The sequence below is a fragment of the Megalobrama amblycephala genome, linkage group LG15, assembly GCF_018812025.1.
Source record: "Megalobrama amblycephala isolate DHTTF-2021 linkage group LG15, ASM1881202v1, whole genome shotgun sequence".
In the NCBI taxonomy this organism is placed as follows: domain Eukaryota; kingdom Metazoa; phylum Chordata; class Actinopteri; order Cypriniformes; family Xenocyprididae; genus Megalobrama; species Megalobrama amblycephala.
The window spans coordinates 20,553,102-20,579,656 of NC_063058.1; the positions used below are offsets into that span (position 1 = coordinate 20,553,102).

Here is a 26,555-nt window from a genome sequence, read left to right on the forward strand (position 1 = left end):
TACCTGTGCAACATTCATAAATGCATAAATAAATCGACGTATTCTTTCTCAAGTCGTTTTCAGATGATGAACCACAGCGCCATCTGCTGGACATGACTTGCAACAACATCTCACCTTCTCACCTGAAAACAACTTTCAACATTTTTTGATGCTGTTGCATTTTGTCTACACTTCTTTTGGTAATTAGATTTTCCACAGTCTTTTTGTAATAACTTAATTTCTAAAAGTTACTTCAGAGCTTATTCTGTTGCCTCCAGGTCCTTCCATTCCAAAAACCCAATCATACGGAGAGACTAATTTTTCTCTTTTCAGCCCCCCCACCCTCTTTTTTAAATATGATTTTGGTGCTGAAGAAAGAAAAATGAAGATTTTCTTTGTTCTGTCTTCCACGTGACAAATGGTAGCTGATTTGATGTGCCCTTTGAGTCTGTAGATTGTGAGAGAACAGGATGTCAAAGCCTCAGGCTCTGTGAGATAAGGAGGGGGTAACGAGGGGGTGGAGCTAAAAAAGCCGCAGTTGCTCCAGGCGGCAGAGGACTTATTGGAGTGGGAGGACAAGATGTAAAGATCAACACCAGTTTTGACTGCTGCTTTTGTTTCCAATGCTGGGGTAAAGTAGCAAAAAATATATAGGCCTGTATAATAAAAATAATAATGTCTTATCAAACAGTTGCGAAACTGAAGCTCAGGATACAGCCAGGGTAAAATATTCAGCAAACACGGACTTAATAAATATGTGAACTATTGATTTGCTTTTAAATTATTTTATAACCTTACCTGTATATTATATTGAAGCTTCCGCTAAGAAAAAATAATCCATTACAACGTACAAAACAAGCAACTAGACCAACAATATAACATTATTATTAACAGTGAATGTCGGAGGTCATTGTCACTGTAGTTGATAACTGAGACGCAAGATGGCGACAGTTGAGTTTATATAAACGGAGTGATAGGTGTGAAAGTGAAAGTAGCATCGCGGATTGGCGCTCTGACACAGCGTTGCCATGAATGACGGCAAATATTAATAATGTAAATAATAATAATCAGACTGTCAGATGGCGCAATCGACCAATCAGAAGCAAATCGGCATTAAAGTAGTTTCACGTAACTCTATCGCAACTTTCATTGACCAAGGACCGCTGAGAGGTCGTTTGACAGACATGTAACACAACCAATCACAGTTCCGCGTCATGTTTAGGGGCGAGAAAATGTAAAGTCGATGTCCCGACAATAACAGCCCGGCGTGCATCTAATAAATTATTCATTCAAGAAAGTTGTGCAAGTTTACTGCAACAATGGAGCCGTGAACTTCACATACATTTGAAAATCCAGCATTTAGTTGATTCTGATACGTACACATTGTCACAGTTGTAAACACGATGGTGTTCTTCTTTCATGAGGGGGTTTGGCCTCATGGTATTTGTTTCTAGGAGGACCATTAAAGAACGTGACACACGCGTCTCCTGGACATCCTGTAGAGTTCAACCAACCAGATGACGACTTTGAACATCCTGAAGTGTTTCCAGTTGTGTGCCATATGGATCAGATGGGTGTGACGTCTGAGGCTGAGACTAGCATGAAAGTGAAGCTGCGATAGTTTTTTTCCCTATTGTGACATATATAACAGCTTCTGGATGGATTTGTGGAGGATATTTACACCATGTCGAAATTGACTGAATTGAAATCACATCCTTGTAGAACTCATAATTACAAGTTGTAAATTGGGAATTTTCTGAGAGCTCCGACTTGTACCACCTGACTGCAGATTCAAATTGGCATTGATAGTGTTGTTATAGAAACACATAATCCTGAGTCTGACAACAGCTCTGAGTAAAATGTCACGTGTTTTCATCTCGTAATTACGACATGGCGTGAATGCCGCAATTGACCCTTCACCAAGGGTTTGATTGACAGGCAATCTAACCAATCATAACGGCGAATCTGCCATTTTGTCTGGCAAAGCAGTCAGGGGAGTTAGTAGATTAACGTCGGTGGACTTGAACTTGAAAAATGGCTACTGACATCTTTCCGCGGTTGAAACAACATTCCTTCTCATGTTCATTCATGTTTATTTGATGCTATAAATGAACTAGTAGGAAGAGATGATTGGTTCAGGAGCCGCTTGAACTTGGACGCTACAGCGATCTGTCACGACACATTAAAGAGCCACAAAACAGTATTTATTGTTTAAATTTCTTTAAAATGACAAAATTTGAAATTTAAGACTTTGTTTCATATCAAAAGTAACCTGCTCTGTCTTGTCTGTCAACATGTTGCTCCGCGATGTATTTTTCACTGCATGAGAACATGGTGTGTGGTGTGAGAGCAGCATGGCTTGTCGGACATAGCAACAGTAACTAAAGGAGGCGGGTCTTTGCGAATGGTCAATTAGGCCCACTTTCCGCCGAGACACACGTCATGAAGAGGTGTAGACGGGGTGTAAAACGTTTTGAGCTTGCCCACTTTCGACCACTTCCACGAGGTAGTCAAAAACGCATTCAACCAGATTGAGTTCGTGGTGTAGATTTTAGCTGACCTTTAGCAACCGTTCATGTGGTTGAAAGTGTTTGAACAGCCGCCTACTCTCCACCTACTGACACAATAAACATTATCGGAAGCACGCAAAACAGCCGGGATTTAAACTTTGCCGGCTAAACCATAAGTTCGGGTTGAAGATGAAAAATGTACTAAGCACAATGTTCTCTAAACATTTATTTTTTCTAACATGCACTCAGAGCAGAAACGAAAGCTGATGATCTCTGTAAGTTTTCCAGACATCTCCAGTTGTGTTCATATGCAAACTGCATGCAGTTATTTCGCCTATTAGATCGAAAGATCTGAAAAAGCCCATACATTTACCTGCCCATAGACCTGAATCCTCAAAGACATCAGGACAGAAGTGATCAAAAGTGGACATACTGTAAGAGATGGATTAAAACACCAGGTGTAAACGGGTATGTGCCTCTCGTCCACTTGTGATCCGATCGACCAAAACGCATCTTAATACCAGGTGTAAACAGGGCCTAGGAGACTAGAAATGACTGGTATTTTATACATCATTATAACAATAAAAAAGGCAATAATGCAGAGATGTCATCTAACTAACATTAAAAGATGGTGTTAACATTTATTGATATACAGAAAATGTCATAATATGAGAATGTGAAAGTAAGGCAAAGGTGTAGCAGGTCATGCTCTAATACATGACATACTGTAGACAAACTGTTCTTATACATTCACAAAATTTCGATTTTATCATTACCAGATGTACCAGACCAAATCCAGCAACAATCTGCAAATGTCACGTAACATTGTTGAAAATGTTTCGGTGTGTTATATTGAGTAAAGTGATACTCAAAGAAAAGCTGGACTAGTGTTAAAACAACTTGCAACCTGCAACACTTTAATTAATAACATCATGACACTCTTAGTAGTCTATTCTATTATATTCTAGACAGTCTGAGAAAACATGACACACTGAGCCAAATCATACACAACGTGTTGGATAGTTCACCCAAAAATGAAAATTGTACTCACTCACGTTCATATGAGTAACCTTCGCATTTCATAACTCACCTTCAGCATTCATTCCAAACCAATATGGCTTACCCTTTTCTGTGGAAAAAAAAAGAAGATATTCTGTTTTTTTAATTTGTTGTTGTTGTTTTTGTCCAGATGTTGGTTTGGACCCCATTGGCTTTAATTTTACTTAAAATAAGTACATTCTTTACAATATTTTTGTTCACACAAGTTTGGAATGACATAAGACCAAATTATGACCAAATTTTCAGTTTTGGGTGAACTATCCTTCAAGAGATTTCTTACTGAATAGAATTAAATAGGTTTGGCAAATAACAAGATAAACGCAAGGACCAGCCTGCAGATATAAATATAGTGTGATTAATATTTAACATTAAAATTTGTTAACAAATGAACAACATTTTAAAGTAATAAAATAACCTCACTAAGACAAAATATGAACATCAGGCCAACACACAAGTTCATCAGATAACTGTAAAAGGCCTCAGTATAAATCTTTAAACGGTTTGGAGTAGTTGAACATCAAATAATCCATGTAGTAAAAGTCATATGCCCTTTGTCTCTCCGTCACATTTAGCTGTGCAAAATATCTCTTTGTGATTTCCGAAGATGTCCTTTCTGCATTAGGGTTCCTGTCTTTAAAACTAGGGAATGTTAAATTGCTAGGAGCACCAATTTTTCTCAAAAGGAAATTGGCTTCTTCCTCCAGAGTCTCAAATTTCCCAATGAAATCATAGTCCAGCAGACAGGGGCTGCAGAGATGTCCAACAGGCTCCCAGTGGATGTCCATGCCAACCGGCCGATGCACGTCTAACAAATACTGGATGAACTCCTTGAAGGTCACACCCTCTCCCGTTCGTAAGGCATACTGCGTCGCATTGCTGCGGTATCTTGAGATGATGGGCTTCCCAAACACTGGGTGGTAGTACGAGTTTGGACTCTCAAACTTGTCCCGAAAAGCAGACACTAGCCTTTCGAAAGGTTCCCTCAGGAACAGGACTTTGGTGTAGGTCTTCAGACGCCGGATGATGCCCTTTTGATTGAACGAGTCTAGACGCTTCAAGTGATTCCCATAATGCACCTCGTCATGTTGGATCTCTCCTGTGGAAGAAGCGAGACCTTGAAGCACCATGAGCACCCTCTTCCAGTTGGAGCAGCCTGCCTTAGGCACCTCACAGTAGAGGAGTTTGTGCTTGTCCTCCACAAAGATACGGGACACGTGCATACGGGTTATAGTCTGTTTAGCGGTTCCGCTTGTGTATTTGGCACATACCTCTCTCATAAGCCTCAGACGGGAGCTCTGCACCTGAGTCAGTCGCTCTGGACTGCTCCTGATCTGGCCAGGAGGGTCGGCGTTGAGCTGCTGGACAAGTGGGCTGCTCTTAAGGAGGAGTTTACGGTGGCTCTTTGTGACATGGGAAGCAGTGATGTCTCTAGGGTTGATTAGAGAAGAACGCTGGACCCATGGGAAGACTGGAAGTTGCACTGGCTGCACAGGTCTAGGAAAGTTGTCTTCTGTTGGATCAGACTGTCTGTCATTGTCAAGACAATAAGGACACTGTTCCTGAAAGTTAGAGAATGAGAGTAGTCAGCAACAATAGTTGTGTTTCCTCAACTTTCTGACATAGAACCCGAAAGCACTGCACTGTTTACTACGTGAAAAGCAATTGTCGAATAAAGTCATTATTTTTGTTTGTTTTTTGTGCACAAAAAGTATTTTCATCACTTCATAACATTAAGGTTGAACCACTGTAGTCACAAGGACTATTTTAACGATGTCTTTACTACCTTTCTGGGCCTTGAAAGTGGTAATAATGTTGCTGCCTATGTGTGGTTCAGAAAACTCTAGGATTTCACCAAAAATATCTTAATTTGTGTTCTGAAGATGAACGAAGGTCTTACAGGTGTGGAATGACATGAGGGTGAGTAATTAATGACAGAATTTTCATTTTTGGGTGAACTAACCCTTTCTGTACACTTTTAAAATTACACTTTGCAATAATGTCAGATCAAAAGATTTCATTTTAAAAGACATTAAAATCATGTTTTAATAATATTTTTTTTGTATTTCAAAGAAGTACACTCATTTTGATGTGTTGACTAAAATACTAAAGCACATGTAAAGTAGTTGATTATATTTTTAAATGTAGTGTGTTATTCAATTTTACATTTAAAGTTAATATATTTTAGTTTATATATTTTAAACTTCCTCATTACAAATATGTAAATACATTATACAAAAGTTTTAATAGAAATAACATTAAAGTACATTTTAGTTTACCATAAATGCTTGTCAGTACATGAAATTCCATATAGAGAGATATGCTTAAAGGGTTAATTTACCCAAAAATGAAAATTCTGTCATTAATTACTCCCCCCTCATGTCGTTTCACACCTTTAAGACCTTCATTCATCTTCAGAACACAAATTAAGATATTTTTGATAAAATTCGATGGCTCAGTGAGGCCTCCATTGACAGCAAGATAATTAACACTTCAATGCCTAGAAAGCTACTAAAGACATATTTAAAACAGTTCATGTGACTACAGTGGTTCAACTTTAATAAAGCTTCGAAGCTTTACGAATCTTTTGCTTTGAATCAGTGGTTCAGAGAGTGTATCAAACTGCCAAAGTCAGATGCACCACTGAAATTTCAAAACGTTTCGAAACACTTATGACGTAAAAAAGCCTTGTTTACTGAAATCACGTGACTTTGGCAGTTTGATACATGCTCTGAACCACTGATTCGAAACAAAAGATTCGTAAAGCTTCGAAGCTTCATGAAACAGTGTTTTGAAATCGCCCATCACTAGATATTGTTGAATAAAGTCATTATTTTGTTTTTTTTGGCGCACAAAAGTATTCTCGTCGCTTCATAACATTAAGGTTGAACCACTGCAGTCACTTTAAGGGCATTTGAAAGTGTTAATTATCTTGCTGGTAATGGAGGCCTCACTGAGCCATCGGATTTTATCAAAAATATCTTAATTTGTGTTCCGAAGATGAACGAAGGTCTTAAAGGTGTGGAACGGCATGAGGGTGAGTAATTAATGACAGAATTTTCATTTTTGGGTGAACTAACCCTTTAAGTTCTACCTAAGGGGGTCAAAAAGGAACTCTTAAGGTCAGCTAAACTTTCATTTAATTGCAATTAAGATACAAAAACTTTACATTAGTTTGCACATAAGTATATTCTTTTAAAGTATATAAAAAAAAATGTTTTCACAAGGGCATTTATGTTACAGGGGTTTATTTTTATCACAACCCTTTTTTCTTTTGTTCTATGAAGTTCCTATTAAAACTGATTTTAAAAAGATTTTTGTTTCCCATTTTTGTTTTAATCTTACACTATAAAAAGCCATTATAAAAATATGAGTATTATGTGGTTAAAACTATGATAAACTAAATAATCTAAATAAAGCATTTAATATTTATTGTGTAAAAATAATTTATATCACTTTTCTTTGTCACAGTTGTTTTCAAAAAGTGTGAAAATATTATTTAATTGACTATTTAGGAGACATAAATACAAGCTATGAAATTACTCTAAGTAAGGAAAAGGAGTATTGCCATTTTATTCCAAACATGTTAAAAAATGTCATTTTCACACAATGTTTTGTCAAACACAAAACATTTAATTTGAGATGTGGCGAAAATGACACTAGCTTTTAGTCAGAATTCTCTGCTGGATATTGCTAGCAGACAAATTAAATAAGCAAATTAAATTGAACAAACTAGTGAGAGTGTGAAAGTATATTTTAAGGAGTACAGTATCTAAAAGTCCACATGGCTACAGGCCATCAAATGAAAATACATCAACACAGGAACGATTTTTAATGGGCTCTAAAAGCATTTACAAGAGAAGCTTGTGCTTTTAAAGTCTTGTCTCTGCAATGGCAACCACCAAGTGGTGCTAGCGCACAATAATTTCAGCAGCTGTAGCACAGGACTGAAGCAGGCGCTTGTGATTGTTCAGACGAATAAGCTTACCTTTCTTATGGCCTGCACTTGGGAGAATATGACCTTTGCACCTGAGGGAAACAAAAGAGAGGGAATGTTAGGATGACATTTCGGGCTTATCCATTTTTACAGCCCATGTACCATGAAAGTGAACTTTTGGGTTCAGGAATTTTTATCGAGCTGCTTACATTCACTGAGATCCACCCGAATGTGCTGAAATAAAGAAGCATATGGCTCAGCAAAGTGGTGTCCTTGCTTTAGTTTTAGACGAAGTGAAGAGAAAGGGAGGGCGGACGGAGGGAGGTTGACTCCTGTGGTCGACTGCTAATGTTTATGTGCCATTGCTTGCAGCAGCTCCAGATGGTCTCCCAGCAGCCTGACAAACATCATCTTGACATCAAAGGTTATTGTGTATGAACAGAGGTGTGTGTCAAAAGATATTCGTTAGTATTCACCATGGGAAAAGTCTGCAGTCCGAAGTCCAGATTAGAAGATGGCCTGAGTCATACTGAATCAGACTTTGCAGCTCTGGCAGAGATGTCTCAATGCTTTGACACTGACCTATGGAAGGGCAGAGACTAGCATCGATTAGATGCCAAAGCCATGACACTTCTCGTTGATAGATTCATTGCAGGTGGCGGCCTGACTCGGTTTTGAGAGCAGGTTATTTACAGGCCAGGAAAAGGGGCTGGGCAGAAGACTGTCCTTTCCAGGGATGCTGTAATCTGTTTATACATTAAATCATAACTGACTTTATTTGCTTTCTTAATGCACGTCTTACTGTGAACGTTTCAGTGGTGCGTGTTATTCAAAAGCAAAACTGTCCTCGTAATCTTTTAATCAAAATGTTAGTTTACACACAGTTCACAAGAAAAAAAGGCATTGAGATATGGCGCTTTGACCAAAGATGTCCGTCTAGCACATTTACATAGAAAAAAGGTTAAAAAGACTGCATTGGAACACAAAAATGCACCTTTACTCTTCCTCTGAAACTTTGCACACTTCAGGTTTGTACACTGCAATTGAAATTAGTTCACAAATTAGTCACATGACCAAAGAAATAAACTTGTCGATAACTCTGTGTTTCCTGCAAAACACTGATGTCCAGTTTGCGACCAAATGACTCTTATGAGTCAGTCAAAAAGATTCACTCATGAGTTATTGGTTTGAATCCGACTCACTAAGATGAATCATTCAGAACCGTTATTTAGTTCACAACTGCCTGATTGAACAGCGAGTGATTTTTCAGTAAACCCAGAACTGTTGGTCACATTAGTCGGTTTACTGACTATGACATTGACAAAACAATTAAAAATCGATTAGTTCCTGATGGATCAAATCAAGTCCTGACCTAAATTTTGCCTGTTTAATATTCTTACTCAAAAATCCATATTACAGAGGTAAAATGGGTTGTGAAAGGCAATTCAGCTAATCTTGTATGATGTATCTTGTATAATGCTATCTACAAGATAGCAATCTTGTATAATGTGTAACAATGCTAATAAAACCTGTTTAGTGTATATAATGATTACAAATAAATACATAGAGTCATATTCACAGAGTTCTGGAAAACAATACGGTTCATGTAAACCTACATGTAATCAGATTTGGAGGTTTCCTGTAATGAGGACACTGTATAGGTTGTAATTTCCCATAGATGAGTGAGGGTATGAATTTCAAAGAGAATCTGCAAAATATTCATGGTGTTTCTTCTCTTTTATTCATAAATTCATAAAATCCTGCTGGTGAGCCTGTTTTATCCTGCACAATTTGTGTCATAATGCATTATTTCACTTAATACTGTATACTATTAACAAACTCTGCATAATCTGTCACAAAATTATGCCATTTAGATATGAAGGGCCCATCCATGCTGTTTTTTTTTTTTTTCTTCATGTCACTGCAGATAAACAAAATATAATCGAAGTTTAAAAATACATTGAATCAACCATGTAAAAACCCAATTATTTGGCTAAAAATCAGTCATGAATTATTAAATGAAGCATATTTCCCAAAATTATGTGGGTCGGGATAAGTTATACTAATAGTAAGTGATAGTGAGCTATTACCATTACACATACTATTAATATTAAAAACACTATTACATGTGTTATTATATTACTATTATATGTTGAATAATGTTTCACTATATTCAAATATTCTGAAAATTAAACCAGTTCCTGTTAGTTTATTAAAGTTTATTTACTAGTTTTTACTAGTAAAACAAGTTTTTACTAGTTTATTAAAATGGAAATAATGAGACATTGGAATGGGATTGTGCATTAATGTTTTTTTTTTCTCATTTAACTTCATATATTTATTTAACCTGTTAACTGTCACCCCCACTTTTTGTTTTAGACAAGAAAATGCACTATCCAAACTTAAATGGTTGTAATTCAAGAATACTTTGGCTGGTCTTGTTTTAAAGATGAAATTTGGCAGATTATTGTAGACGTGAAATAACTTATGTAAGTGAAGCAACAAAAAAGTTATAGAAGTTTATATTTATGAAAATGTAAAAATATAATATTTTATATTTTATATAAAATATATATTTTACAAAACAAGTTTTACTCTAAAACTGCAAGGAAATCAAAACCAAAAATCTGAACAAGTTGTGTTCCAAATTTCAGGTTGATATCTCAAAAAATGAGCTTTCAGTAAGATTTTGTTTGGGCGCAGTACCACACTTTTTCACTAGATGACAACCAAGCTCCATTGGTGACCATATAAAGGCGCCTCTATTTCCATATATGGTTTGAGTGATCTGAACCATATATTTCCATCATTTTCATACAATTTATGAAGTAGACATCCTATATAGAAGTAGTATGGGAAGTTTGGCAGAATTTTATATGAATTCAGCCTCTAATAAACATAAAAACAACATGTATGTGGGTTATAGATCGCTGCCACAATCATAAATGTGTTTTGTTTTTTTTTACTATTAAAAACATTTTCAGACCTTTTTTTCTCAAAAAATTGAATGAATGTTTTTGAACTCTTGGCATGAAAACAAACATGTTTCAACCAATCTTTAATGATTTTTCATGTTCATCGCTATTTCAAAATAAAGGTCTGAATATGCCTTATGAGAATGAAAATTTGCTTGTTGCAAATTGAAAAATTACTGCTCCTCTGTAATTTATTTTGAAAAATATGAAATCTAGAGATTCTAAGCTTTCAAATGATATATAGTTTGTCAAGATTAGTTTAGGTTTAGTATAGAATATTACTGTTTTAAATATGTAATGGCTGTTAACAGTTAACAGGTTAAAATGTAAATTATTTAAATAATCCCCAATGAGTCTTATTTCTATGGCATTATTTTATAGATGATATAGATGTATTGAATTTCTGTTGATCCTATTTAACGTGAGTAAATAGCTTTCCATATATGCCAAATTGTGCCTTTATTTAGTGCATTAGAACACAAAAATGCATTTCTGCGAGAACCGGCCTTTACTCTTCCTATGAAATTTTTCGTTCATGACACTTCAGGCCCCTACACTTCAAAGAAATTGATCACAAATTAGTCACATGACCAAAAATGACCAAAACAACAATGTCCGATTTGCGACCAAATAACTCTTACGAACTAATGCGTCAGTCAAATTTATTTAGTGCTAATCCTCACTATTGCTCAATTATTGAACTTGCTACAATTATTGTAAAGTTATAAAAATGAATACCAAGCAGCACAAAATGGAATAAAAGATAGTATGCGCTCGCACGGATGCACAGCCTTGTGCGTTGACCCGACTGCATGCAATTCTCTCACGCTCTATGGGTCTGCAAGATCTCTCACTTGAGTGGGATGAAGTGAGACAGGGAGGAAAGGAGAAGGCAGGAGAGATTGTGTGAAAGATAACAGACGATCCCTGTAAACAGCTAATGTCTTTGCCGCTGCGCGTCTCCCTCCTGCTGGCACCGGCAGATCACTCAGTACTATTAGATCACAGTCTCGTCAGAGACGGCCAACCTAAACGACATGAGGTGAAGCAGGAGAGCGACGCTGCTGCACGGTGGGAGCTGGCAGTAATGGAGCACTGCAGACAGCCTCGCTCCCGATGACTTCACAGCTTATGAATAACTCAAATCCCGGGAAGAGAGCAGGAACACGGAACGAGGGACTCTCATTGGTCCCACCACCGTCTGATCTTCTAGAATGCTCTAGTACCCGCTAGTCCTAACCAAAGTTAAGTTTTTATAAAAGAAACTGAAAAAACATTGTAACACACTACTTGTAATGAAACAAATGACGTTTTGGAAGTAATTGTCACGGTGGAGTTGGTGTCACTTTGTAAAGAAACATGTAATATGCATGCGCATGATGTCACCGTTTTCACAAATTTGCGTTTTTGTAGTTTACACGGAGATGATAACGGTATCGTTTTCAAATGTTTGTGTTTTCAGACCCCCAAAACACCGTTGTCGTGTAAATGAATGACCAAAACACATGGGCTGTGTCCAAAAACTGGAAAATGCTGCCTTCTGAGGACACATTTCAAGGTAGTAAGGCAACAAGGCACGTCCGAATCCAATGTTAGCTTCACTTCCTGTCTCATGAGATACCTTCATCTGATCGATTTTTGAAGGAAGCATAGATATATCCTTAGCTGCCTTTGATATCCCACAATCCTGTGCTTTCCATTCTGTGACAGTTGAGCTAGAAAAATAAAGATGGCGTCCGAAAGTTGCGTTTGCTGCTCAGTTTGTGTATAAATGTATGATTTTGACCAACATATTTCAATTTTGATATTATTTCTATCGAGAAATTACTACTGTAGTAATTAAATATTTGTTTAGTTCTCACCAAAGCTCGCACTATATTGCTGTAGATCATTAAACTGTTAGGCTGCCTCAGAAGTCTGTCCAAAATCAATTTCCTGAGGTACCTTCATGCACAAACGCTGCCGTACAAGTCATTCTCTTATAAGATAGCGAGGCAGCAAGACAGCTACCTAGGTTTTCAGACGCAGCCATCGTGTCATGTAAACGGCCTCTAAGGGCAATGAATACACAAGATAATGAGGAAATAAACAAGACACAGGTGATAACGATGAGAAAACATGGAAACAAACTAGCAATGGGAACAAAGGAAAACAAGGAAAACAAGAACAAACTAAGAGTCCAAGAAAACTGAACAAACAAAAACTTACTGGTATTCTTTCTAGAATAATTAGTAATGTTTGTCTATTTGGCCTAATTTTGCACTTTATTGTCACTTAAAATGATGTTTACGGTGAATAAAATTGTTTGCGTGTTGCTATTTTGAGGCAACTGAAAACAACTGCGCCACTGACCAACAAAAACCTGGTCTAAAGTCAATGGCGTGGTAATTATTCAATTTTTTGTTATTTAAAGGGCGTTACACACAATTTTTAAACATTTTTAAATATTAAAAAAAAAAGGATTACAATGTAAAATATTATTATTGTTTGCATAAAGATAAAAATGCCTACATGTCATAATGGATAGTCATTGCATATATCAGAATTACCTATTTGCAGTAATGATGAATGAAATTGGCTAATTAATTGACCAATCATGGCAATACACATGTATTTAAACTGACTCGTCAGGTTGAGGGTGTCTATATTCAGCCATGTAAACAGCAATCCGCCATGGAGCAAGCGCACCTGGAATTTAAAAGGAATGGGAGATGACACTTTGATTTATTGTTACGCCCAAAACATACCCATGACTCATTAAGAGAATAGGTACAACCCTTTTGGACCACACCTGCCGCGCCAATCATTTTTTCCGTCAGTAAACTACAAAAAGTGCAACTGCGGCATGCGCTTCATGAGCTTAGATCGATAAAACAGGGCCCAATTAGTTACTTTTATAGGAGAAGTGCAGTAATATGACAAAATTTCCAACACTAACAGCAGATAACCATCATATGAAATAATATACCCTCTTGTTGGGTTTTTTATGCCACATGCTATTGATATGGATTAAGATACTCCCTCACTGATGCTTGAGTGCAGCTGTATACATATAAAGTTATACAACAGACATCTGAAGAGGCAGAGAAGAGCAAAAGCAAGCAGAGTGCCTGTCACATCTAATGCAGGAGCTCTTTGTTTACCACGGTACAGCTTTCCACAAAATCAAATCAATATGTCATAAACATGGCGACAGTCTCCGGCATGATGAGATGTTACTGATTTGACAGAAACAGAGAAGCAAGGTTTATACTCGAATAGCAGCAGAAGGGGTCAAAGTTTGGCTGGTTAGTAAGGTCCAGTTAGCCCCTGTAACTAAAAAGTCCACAAAATAAAAACACAACAAAACGTCACTATATTTATGTCACTATATTTACGGATATTTTATAACATACTTTCTATATACAAATACATTGGACTATTGTTTAAAATTTGGAGGGTAACAAAGCATCCTGTGTCAAACCACTGAGACCAGAAATGAGGCTAAATTTGGTGGTAAAATATGCAGCTGTCAGTATCTCCATTGGCACACTGTGTGAGATGTGGTGACTGACTATAATAATGGTTTCCTGATATTAGTCCTCTTCATTAGGCTTAATGCACTGTGAAAAACTCACATCATTTTCACACAACTGATTTGTATGCCTGTCTAACCTTGTTAGAATCCAGCAACAACTAAATCAGGAAGACTTAGTCTATTGCTATAAATGATGATAAATATGCCAATTGGTGTATTAGAGATGAGTTTAATTCACCTTCAAATACAAACTCAACTTGAGGGCATGCCCAGTTTCAACTGCCTATATACTGTAAGCAAAGATGCAGCAAGGAAACAGCTTATATCAGGTATCGAAGCAAGATGTATTTATAAGAATGAAAAAAAGTTAAGATGTGTTTTCCAGACAGACAGTGGGCGTATAAGTGTGTATATGTGTGTTTCTTTCAAAAAAACTTTGAAAACTCTGAACTGAGTAGAAGAATTTCACCTTGCTTTGGAAGTATTTGTTGCCTGGCTGCAGGAATATGAATTTAAATAACATATAAAAATGTATCATCTTTAATGGAGTGTCTATTTACACTAAGTGTAAATAGCGTCCCCTCTTGGCAAACACTATTTACACTAGCTCCGCCCACCAACGTCTGGTTGGGCCACTCTTTAAAAAAGACGCACAGAATTAAATGTCTTCAGTAGCGCAACAGTAGCAAGTAAGGCTCGCAGATCTGGCTTTTAATGCAATCGACGCGGGTTCGAATCCGCCTTTTGCCGAGCTCGCATTTATTTCCAATAAAAATGAAATTGATGTTCTAAAAGTGGAAATAAACTTCGAATGAGTGTTTAATAATATTAAAAGTGTTTATTGGGTAGGGTTGGGGAAGGTGTAGGGAGGGTTTTTATTCACCCAATAAGGCAGCATCCATTTAATCATTTTAATAAATATATATCATGTACACTCTATGATATTACTGCATCCTGTTAATGTACAAAGATACAAAGAACTGATACTTTTACATGGTGTAAATAGAATCTATCTCTATTTTCACCTAGTGTAAATGCAGTGGTGGTCAGAATTATTGGCACCCTTGGTAAATATGATCAAAGATAACTGTAAAAATAAATCTGCATTGTTTATCCTTTTGATCTTTAATTAATAAAATTAGCAAAAATCTAACCTTTCATTGAAGGAAAAGAATTGAAAGTGGGGGGAAAGTTACATTATGAAATAAATGTTTATCTACAAAACACGTTGGCCACAATTATTGGCACCCTTTTATTCAATAATTTGAAATTTCAAATCTTCTTCTATAATGCCTGATGAGTTTGGAGAACACCGGACAAGAGATCAGAGACCATTCCTTCATACAGAATCTCTCCAGATCCTTCAGATTCCAGCTCCATGTTAGTGCTTCTTCTCTTCAGTTCACTCCACTCATTTTCTTTAGGGTTCAGGTCGGCCATGGCCATGACAGAAGCTTCATTTTGGGCTCGTTGACACATTTTTGTGTTGGTTTTGATGTTTGTTTTGGATCATTGTCCTAATGGAAGATCTAACCATGGCCCATTATTGGATTTCTAGCAGAAGTGGTCAGGATTTTATTTTTTATCTGTTGGTATTTGATAGAATCCATGATACCATGTATCTGAACAAGATGTCCAGGACCTCCAGCAGAAAAATAGGCTCACAGCATTAGAGATCCAGCAGTATATTTAACCGTGGGCATGGGGTACTTTTTATCCATGTGTGCACCAAACCCATCTGGTGGGTTTGCTGCCAAAAAGCTATTTTTTTAGTTTTATCTGACCATAGAAGCCGGTCCCGTTTGAAGTTACAGTCTTGACTGACAACTGAATATGCTGGAGATTGTTTCTGGATAAGAGCAGAGGATTTTTCTTGAAACCCTCCCGAACAACTTGTGGGAATGTAGGTGCTGTTTGATAAAGTTTTTTTTTAGGCTTTCTGAGACTCAAGACTCAACTAATCTCTGTAATTCTCCAGCTGTGATCCTTGGAGAGTCTTTGGCCACTCAAACTCTCCTCCTCACAGCGCATTAGGACGATTTAGACATGCGTCCTCTTCCAGGCAGATTTGTAACATCTTTAGTTGATTGGAACTTCTTAATTATTGCCCTGATAGTGGAAATGGGGATTTTCAATCTTTAGCTATTTTTTTTTACAGCCACTTTCCATTTTGTGAAGCTCAACAATCATTTGCTACACATCAGAACTATATTCTTTGGTTTTACTAATTGTGATGAATGATTAAGGGAATTTGGCCTCTGTTTCCTCATGTTTATTCTCCTGTGGAGCAGGAAGTCATGGCTGGACAATTTCATGTTCATGATCACCCTGGTGTGCTAAAAAAAATGTAAATATGAATGGGAATATACTTCAGAGATATTTTTATCATAAAATATTCTAGGGGTGCCAATAATTGTGGCCAACATGTTTTGGAGAAAAACATTAATTTCATAATCTGATTTTCCCCCCACTTTCAATTCTTTTCCTTCAATGAAATGTTAGATTTTTGCTAATTTTATGAATTAAAGATCAAAAGGATAAACAATGCAGATTTATTTTTACTGTCATTTTTTATCATATTTACCAAGGGTGCCAATAATTCTGACCACAACTGTAGCATATTGCTAAGAAAATGCTGCTATTTTCACTTAGTGTAAATATCATAAAAAACATTTACTGTCACCTTTGATCAAATGAATGCTTCCTTGCTGAATAAAAGTATTAATTTCTTCTAAATAAACAATCTTAGTGACCCCAAACCTTTGAATGGTAGTGTATTTATACATTTTTAGGAAAGTTATCATGGAAGATATTGAATACTTCCATGATGAAGTTCCATGAGTTTTTCTGTTAATCTAAAGTATTGTGGATTTCTGTCTGAAAGATCTTCAGGCGAATGAATGTTTGGAATGGATCTTAAAGTTGATCGTTTATGGAACTCTAAAGTGCATAAAGGATCACAACAATGTCTCTCTCTCTTTCTCTCTCTTTCTGAACAGACTGTGACATCCATACGGGCCGTCCACACATCAATATTTATACCTGGCAGTCACAGGAAGAGTAAACACCTCTGGCTGCCACCGTCAAGAAGGGGACGAATGAATGAACTGCGTGTGAGGGAGGGAAAATGAGCAAATCGCAGCAAGATGGAAGGATTTAGTGAGTGATGGGGTGATAGATTTCGTGATTGATTGGACAGAGGAACGGTTAGATGGCTATAAGGATGGATGACCTGATGGATATGGTTGTTAAGAATGTAGTTTGCAATTTGTGTCTGGCCATTTCCTTCTCAAATCCAGCCCATTTTCAGTCAAGTGTCCTTCTGCCGTCTGATGAACACGTCGGCGACTCTACATCCAATTATCGTCCCACGGTGACACACACACACACACACACACACACACACACACACACACACTCACACTCACACACACTCACGCATTTATTTACAAATAGCCTACTTTTTCAATATACGCAGTCTTTTCATCGATGCTGTTGTCCTTGACTAACCCAGACATTTTGGAAATGTGTAAAGAGACTCATTTATTGTAAGCTGTTTACTTGTTTACTCCTGTTGTGTACCAGCGGGCCCCCTGGTGGCACATCCGTCTGTTGTTAGCTGTTGTGTGTGTGTGATATCTGGCTCTCTCCCCTCTCTCTGCATGAGCCTGCGTTCTCTCCAGAACTTCATTAGCTTGATTAACATTCATGTCCCACCTTCCTTCACCTCGTGCTGTCAGCTACTGACTTCTTAACTAACTTACACACCCCCTAGACCTGAGCGCTTGTCTTGACATTGGTACGTCTTTCAGCCCACTTCAAGCTAACATGTACTTTAAAGCATGTTTACTGGACATTAGGGCTAAATCTGTTTCTGATTCACAAACTCTCATTTTGTTACATATATAGTACTTTTCAAAAGTTTGGGGTCAGTACAATTTTTTTTCAGCATGGCATATTAATTTGATCAAAAGTGACAGTAAAGACTAAATATGGCCTTGTTTACACCTGGTATTAAGATGCGTTTTAGCTTCAACAAGTGAAAGCTAAAAACTAGGGGTGGGACAAAATATCAATAGGGCGATATATCATTGTCCTTCTCCGTGCGATACTGATATTGATATTTTAATGAATAAAATAAGGTGTTCTAAATAGATTTCCCTGCTCCCAGCATCTAAAAATGCACAAAAAACATGGTAACGCCATTTTAACCTTCTTTCCAAAGCGTTCGGGAGCTTGCATTCCCGTGGTGTCTGCCGTTACTAAGCAATCATGAACCAGGTTCTCTATGAAGACGAGGAAGTTTAGCAAAGGATAAACAGTTTCCTAGCCACCGTATTAGCTCTACTGATATATATATTTATCGAGATGAGAACTAAAAACCCTAAACAGTGTGGATGATGGAACAAAACCTTGTTGAAGCCGTAATGCGCCACAGACGTGTACAGTGTGCGGTCATCGGGCCGATTACCGAGCTCGGAGCCCTCTCCACGGACAGCATGCCAAATATGTTTACCAATTAATTTACCTGACTTATTTGTAAGTGTGAACTCGTGAAAAATGTACCAGGTTTATATAGAGTTGATAAGCAGTTAAATGTGTCAGTTTATACACATAGAAAAATTTAAAGGGGGGGTCTAATGCTATGTCATGTATTCTGACTTATTTACACTGTTAAAGAGTTGGATTCTCATGCTAAACATGGCCAAGGTTTCAAAGCACGAGTTGGACTTATGCATTTCTGTGCCAAAAATACTCTTCCAAATCCCCATAAACTTCTCAGTCTTTTTTTCGAGTGTGTGACGTCATAAAGGTCGGAATTCCTTGTACGGACACTTCTCCCGGAAGAGCGCGCGCACACGTCGACCAGAGCGAGAGAGCAAGAGCACACCCATCAATGCGCGTTCGGCTTTACGGAAGTCGTCGGTAGTGCTGCACAGGTCACAGGACTTCACGAAATCAACAATGTCACCAAAGAAGTGTGTTTTTGGTTAGGAAAGATAACCTTGCTTCTCAAAGAACCCAGCGTTCAGTGGTGCTGAGAGATTTGTGCTCACGCATTACATTGATGCGCTCTCGATATTTGTTATTAAAATAACCATAGAAACTGATAGTTGGAATCACTTTTTTATTGGTTAAAATGAATGGAGAATATCTCGTGTTTTCCGTGGCTGCTCGAGCCTTCAGGATCGGCGCTTATGGTTTTATAAACAAGGCCCAGTTCTACGCTGGATTTACAGATCGTTTGAAACTGAAAGATAGAACGGTCACAGCGATAATGACGGCACGCCTCCAGGCGCTCGGCCGTTTTCGGAAAGACTCGGTACAGCATATGTAAATATAAATATATAAATATTATAAATATAATAAAACTAAAGACTTTTTGGAGATATGAAGGATGCACTACTACTCTATAGGTAGTCAAGATTAACATGAGATTGGCAGAAACTGTGTGTGATCCCCCCCTTTAAGCTTTTCATAAGTACAAGAATAATATGTTTAATTTACTTAAAATGTTATTATTATATAATGTATATATATTATTAATGTTATTATGTAAATTTAATTTCCAGAATTTTTTGTTTTGGTTTCTAACAGTTTGGTCTTGAATAAAGAGACAAAATCTGCACTTAACCTTTCACAGGCATTTTATTTTCATTGTTAGACAGATATTGTGATGTATAATTTTAGGATTGTCTAGCAATATAACGATTATTGCAGAATCGCTGTATCATGATATTATCAGTATCGTGAGCCATGTATCGTGTATCGTATCGTGATTCCCAACACCCTGTGATTCCCAACCCTACTAAATACAGTTTTAAACGGGGTCTAAAATGCTTTGAGCTTGTCCACTTTTGACCACTTCCAGATGTAGTCAAAAACGCATTTGATCGGATTGCTTTCATAGTGGAAATGCTCATGTGGTCGAATGCGTTTGAACAGCCACAAAAGACCGCCTGCTCTCTGACCTATTGAACTAATGTGTAAACATTATGTGAAAGTGTGCTAGCCAGATGAGATTTAAACTTTGCTGGATGAAGATCCAAGTTTGGTTTGAAGATGAAAAATGTACCAAGCACAATGTTCTCTCACCATTCCTGATTTCTAACACACACTCACACAGGTCTTGTGGCTGTCAGAGCAGAAACGAAAGCTGCTGATCTCCGTATGTTTTTCTGTCGTCTCCGGTCGCGTTCATATGTAAATTGCGTGAGCTTCTTTCGCCCATTAGATCAAAAGATCTGAAAAAGCCCCTACATTTACCCGCCCATAGACGCTCCCGTCAAAGAAATCAGGACAGAAGTGGTTGAAAGTGGACAAAAGAGACAGATTTAAACACCAGGTGTAAACAGGAATGTGTCTCCCTCATCTACTTGTGATCCGATCGACCAAAACTCATCTTAATGTAAACAGGACCTTACTTTGTTACAAATCAATGCTATAAAATAAACTTTCTTTTCATCAAAGAATCCTGAGAAAAAAAATGTATCACATTTTCCACAAACATATTAAGCAGCACAACTGTTTTTAACATTGATAATAATAAGAAATGTTTCTAGAGCAGCAAATCATCATATTAGAATGATTTCTGAAGGATCATGGAGTAATGATGATGAAAATTCAGCGTTGCATCACAGGAATAAACTGAAAAAAATTTAAGGAATAGCAACATCAATATAACTAAATCAAACTGATGTTGATTTAGTAGCCACTCTTTTTGTATTATTTAAAGGTGCTCTATGTAGGAATGACACCCAGTGTTGAAAATAGGTACTGCAGTTCAAATTCAAAATATTGTTTGGCCCGCCTCCTCGTTCAAAGACGCGGGTTGCCAGCAACAATAGGGAGCGCAGTTCACAATGAAACCTGAGGAGACTTCAACATTGTAAGCTGATTTATATGTTTTAATATGCTGTTGTTCATAGAGATATTTAGATGGATTCAGAGGCTTTTTAGATCAAGTAGAATCTGCGATTCTCTGACCTAGTTTGTTTGTTGGTTTCCATGGTTGCAATACGCGGTGTTTTCCGCCAACTGGCAACCTGTGATGTCGAAATACTATTGGATAAACTGGCAGCACATGGTTTCACACAGACCAAAACAAAGACAGACATTCCGACACAGAACACACATTTTCAAAGTAGAATGTCTGGCTGTAGCGTTGTTTTTCTGAGGAACAAGTAGGTTAACTTAGCATGTTTCCTAAATATCTGCAAACATATCAGGGTATTTTTATGCTTTATTAACTCCCTGAGGTCTGAAAACGCGCCGGCGTGTTTTGCAGGATTTTTTTCACATTGCAGCAAAACAGACTTAAAATACTCCGTCATTTCTTGTCATAGAGACATAAGTAATATATCAATTGAAACTATAGAATGTCTTCTTTTATTTGTGTACACTCAGAGTAAAAACACAATGTTGTGCTTTTTGTAAAATAAAGAAAACTAACATGATGCGTGATCTCTCCTCTCCCTCTGAACGAAGTCCAATCTGATAGTTCTCAGAAAATGAACTGTAACTTAAGAATACTAATGACAAAAAAATGACACTTACGTCTAAAGAAACGTTGAAATGTCAGGTTTTAAATCGTGCAAGTCAAATCGAAAACAAACATTCTGTGTTTATGTAATCTGTATGAAAAGAGAGCCATGTCAGAAGTCTGTGATTCAGCTCATTATCCGCTAATGCGGCCACGCCCACGGAGCCAGCGCTATTCAGATGCAAATTCAGAGGCAATACATGCAATCATCGTCTCAATTGTGTATTTATTGTCTTGAAAAGTGTTTATTTGGATGTTAAAGCAATGGTTAGCGATCTCTAGAAGACATGCCGTTAGTTCCTAGTTCCTTTTCTTCTTTATATGAATTTGTGGCCTAAAGGTGTACAGAGAGCACCCTCCGGCTGCAAGTATGAATTGAAAAAACAGTATCCAGCACTCATAGTGATGACAATAAATATTACTTCTCAGTATAGAAAATTGACATAAATATATAAGAATCCATCAATATTTCTCCAAATGTGCATGCTTTTAAGCTAAAAGCCTATATGAAATGCCATAGAGGTAACATAATTGTTCAGACACTTTGCATCACAGAAATACATTTTATTTTAAAGAATATAATAGAATACCATTATTTTAAATTGAAATAATATTTCACAGTATTGCTGTTTATGATGAGCTGAGACATTATTACAGAGGGTTTTTTTCACAGCCTACCTGACTGAAAGGCCTCATTAATATGCAAGTCATTTCAGGTCATTATTATGTGATTCTTTTGTCTTCTCAGGTGTAAATGGCCCATTATTCATGCAGATTCACGCCTCCACACATACTGTTTCTTGACAAAAAGTGTCTTACAAAAACTAAATCAATATATTGTTTTATATGAAGGAGTAGGCAGCATAATTTTTACATAATTCTGAAGCAAAAACTCTAGTCTACAACCTCCAATACCCAAAAGTCTTGTGAACACAGATTTAATATACTTTTTTTGGCCTTATTTCAGTGACTTAAGTTTTTTGTTTTTTCAATAACCACGCATAAACATTATTCCTTCAAAAATACAAACATGTACATACATGTTCCTCACATATTATTGTAGCCTAGTTTGTGCTGAATACAGTGTAATGACACTTTTGTCATTTATATGTTTATGAACAACTGAAAAAAGCACAAATGTCAGGGCATGTCAAAACTTCTCCAAGCCCCAAATCAGCCTCAGACTCCAGAGGGTTAAAGTAAAAATCTTACATAGAGCCCCTTTAAAAAGGACAGACTCATAAGTCATTTGTTCCTGAATTGGACTACACTGGTTGCGCTGTTTTAGATTCACTAAAAATAACCTGTTCAAAAGAGTCATTTGTTTAATCACACTGTATATTACTGCATGCAGCCTGTGAGGACAGCTCAATAATAAGATGAATTTTCTTGCTATTATTTGACACATTTTTGGTCTGTTCCTGACAATAATCTAACACATTTCTTGAAAAGACACAAGTCATATGTATCCCTTCTATGATACATTTAAAAAGGTTGACAGCATCTGTCCACACTGTGTGGAAAGGATCTTTGGTAAACTGTGCTAGACATTCTGCTAAACTGCTTTTTGTGCTCCAAGAATGACGTTCTCAGTTTGGAGCAGAATTTTAATTGTCTTGGTGAACTAAGCTACAAAGAACACAGATAAAAATAACAAGACCAGGTCAACAACATTCCTGAAAATCTCAGAAAACAAACCTGTTTATGATCCTTTAACAGAAAATGTCATTGTATCTTTTATGGCACTGAATCTATCTCTAATTCACTTTACAATTCTCACCAACACTCTTTCTTCACCTTCAGCCCTTCTCATGACCTTTCCTGACTTTTTGGCTTATTGTTTATTCCCATAGGTTGACTACAGTGACTACAAACTCACTTACGGAAATATTTTATTTACCAGACCGTGCATTATTTACACTCAAATTTGTTTACAAGCAACAGCTGTAGGGTTATAGACCATATCCATCCTCTTATTACTTTTCCCATAAAATACCCAATTTTTATCTAATGAGGACACAAGATATAAAACTGCTTTCCCCTCATTTTCTATTGTATACATTCTCCTAGTGATTTCCTTTTTTTTTTTTTGTTATCTGCATCCAGAACACATACAGCATGTATAATTCACAATAGAGTCACACAAAGGAGGAGCCAGTCAGCACACTGAAACACAACATGAATTCTGCTGGAGTCAAAACCTCCAAGACATCCAGTCCATGACCCAGACCAAGATGTGTCTACAAAACAAATTCACCCTTACAAAACAAAAGGTGTTGTGCAGTAGGTGAGGAATACACCAAATAACACAAATGTGGAATTATAGTATAGTTATATTGGTTTAATTACGCTAATTATACAATTAAAGGTTACTTCCCAACACAAATGTCTTAAGTAAACTGAAAGAACAATTAATTTGTTGGAATTATTTATTATTTGTTTGTTTTTTATAAGTGCAAGCAGCAAAATAATTTTTTGAGTGAGATGAAGGATGATGATGTCTTTAATGGTTCTCCAACATTTTTTGATTCATCAAGGCAACTGATCAATAAAAACATTTTCATCTGCATCCTTTAAAATCAGCCTCTAACTTTTGATTTTATGAGGCATGAGAGCTACAATTGTTCCCAGAGGACGTCATCTCCGCACCACCTTTTGTTTGCATGGATCAATTTTAATAAGTAATGAAAATGGATTATTCCATGATTGAAATCCACACTGAGCCACAAATAAGATGAGTCTGAAGACTACTCTTTCCCAGGGTGAGAGGATTGAACATTTCTATGGTTCAGAAAGAAACTAGTCTCCTCTGACCTTGAGGCGCTTCGTAAGGAAATGGTGAAATCTGGGCTGCTGCTTTGCAAAGCTATTCTATATTAAAAGCAAAAACCTTTGCCTTCCAACAAAAATGTCATACTAGTAAAATGAAATCTTAAGCAACTTCCCTCTCTCTCTCTTGTAATGATATTGCACAGGATATTGCTGCATGCAGAGAGACACGGATTATTGTGTAGTGGGTCTGCAGAGAATGTATGCTGTGAATCACAGCATGCTGAATATCAAGGGTCCAAAGTTCTTGTTTTCCCAAAACGTAAGACCTAAATAATGCAGACCTGAAAAATCTCCTGTCAAGCACACTTGTCTGAAAAAACAAACAACAGTATCTGTTACTGTCCTTTGAACACTTTGGGGAAATCGTAACGCTAGAAAATCTTTTGGAGTGACAGACATGCAACAGTGAGTGAGTTCTGAAGAAGTTTTAAAATTATATTTAAAGGGGAGATATGTAAGAAGTTTCATGTATTAACTGCATTTTTATTGCCAATGTGTGAACAGCTTGTAACGTAACTTAAAAACGAGACCTAACCCGACTTCCTAGGTTTAAAAGCCTGATTTTTATGTGAAGGACTCGGGACATTTTTGACAGGAAAATCCAAAGGATGTGACATTTACGCATGCTCCCGAGAGCCTCTCTTCCGTTCAATGACACATGAAACGAGTGCTTACAATGTTCAGGATAATGCCGAAAGAGCCATTCTGTACTGTAATGTCAATGTGTCATGCAAAGAAAAAAAAATGTATTCAAACTACACTCCAAAAAATGTTGGGTTGTTTCAACCCATGTTTGAGTCAAATATGGACAAACCCAACCATTGGGTTTAAAATTTTAATTTAAAAATGTAAACCAACGATTAGGTTTGGCCATAATTGACCCAAACATGGGTTGAAACAACCTAGCATTTTTTAGATTGTATAGTCTCAAAGAGCACGATCTGTATAGTCCACAGTCTCAAATATACTTTATAATCAAACTAAAATAACAGTGTGATTTTAATGGCCTCAAACTAAAAATATATCACTACAAAGGTATTTCCAACTATGTAAAGAAGAAAAAAACTTTGCTGTGAGTATATCAGGACCTTGAATCATGTCGTGTACGTTACGTGTGCACAACCCCAGTTAAGTGAACAAGCCACCGGTGTCGCTAATAAAAAGGGTTTCTGAATTCTACATATAGCCTCTTTAACATGTTAAAGGATTAGTTCACCAGACCGCCTTCCGTATTCAACTTCTGAACAAAGCGTAACTGACGTTGCGTAAGTTTCATAAGTTGAATACGGAAGGCGTAGGACGTAGCATAAGCGTTTTGAACTGCGAGAGGCGTTACGCTTTCTTCCTAAGTTGAATACGGAAGGTGGTCTGGCGGAAGCTGGATATATTAATTTATAACTTGTTAAATATGGATATTTTTCTTACACTAATGCACCCCTTCACTTCAGAAGGCCTTTATTAACCCCCTGGAGCCATGTGGAGTATGTTTATAATGGATAGATGCACTTCATACTCGTTGGTCCCGTTCACTGCCATTATAAAGCTAGGATGCGTCAGAATATTTATTAACCCTTAAATGCATACCTCGGGTCTTTAGTGACCCGGGACGTCATTCACTACCTTCCTCCTCGTTCATTTTTTAAAGTTAGACATCAGCCTTCTTGGTATTCCTCAATAAATTTATTATAAAGAATATAACAAGAAAAAAAATCATAAAGATTAAAAGAATCCTATTTTTGTATTCATTTTTTGTAAAAATTGTATAGGGCCGCAAACGACCCGAGGTGTGTATGAGTGTACATATATTTTTTCTGCACGACAATAATTGAATCTTAGATGACAGAATGAGTGCAATTCACCTTTATTCCACAAGGTGGCAATGTCTGAAACACAATGCTGAAGTGACAACTCATTCAGACAGAAAACGAAATAATAAGAGAAACATGAAATGGCTCAGCGATTTACTGCAGAGCGAGTACTGAACGCAATCAAATATGACTGTAACTATCACTGGATGGATCTGGTGAAGCTGTTAGCAATCGAAATATTGATTTTGAAGATGTTGAAAATTATATAGTTCTGAGAATATATTTGAGATCGCAAAAGGGCTCATATTCGTGACCTCAAACATAAAACTAGCCCATTATTTGCTGAATTTACTGTGAAATGAGCTCTGACGAGGACAGTGATGATGGCATAAAACATC

General features: G+C 37.0%; 1 protein-coding gene across 1 annotated transcript in view; it reads right to left on the reverse strand.

Moving 5' to 3' along the window:
• Positions 1-2,630: 2,630 nt before the first annotated feature.
• The window catches only part of si:ch211-269c21.2 (carbohydrate sulfotransferase 8), a 72,877-nt gene continuing 48,952 nt past the window's right edge, over positions 2,631-26,555 (reverse strand). The window contains exons 3-4 of the mRNA XM_048159288.1: positions 7,534-7,574; positions 2,631-5,107 (exon numbers count right to left, since the gene is read on the reverse strand). Coding sequence (XP_048015245.1) covers positions 4,028-5,107; positions 7,534-7,574 — 1,121 coding nt within the window. The 3' untranslated portion in view covers positions 2,631-4,027. The remainder of the gene's footprint in view (positions 5,108-7,533; positions 7,575-26,555) is intronic.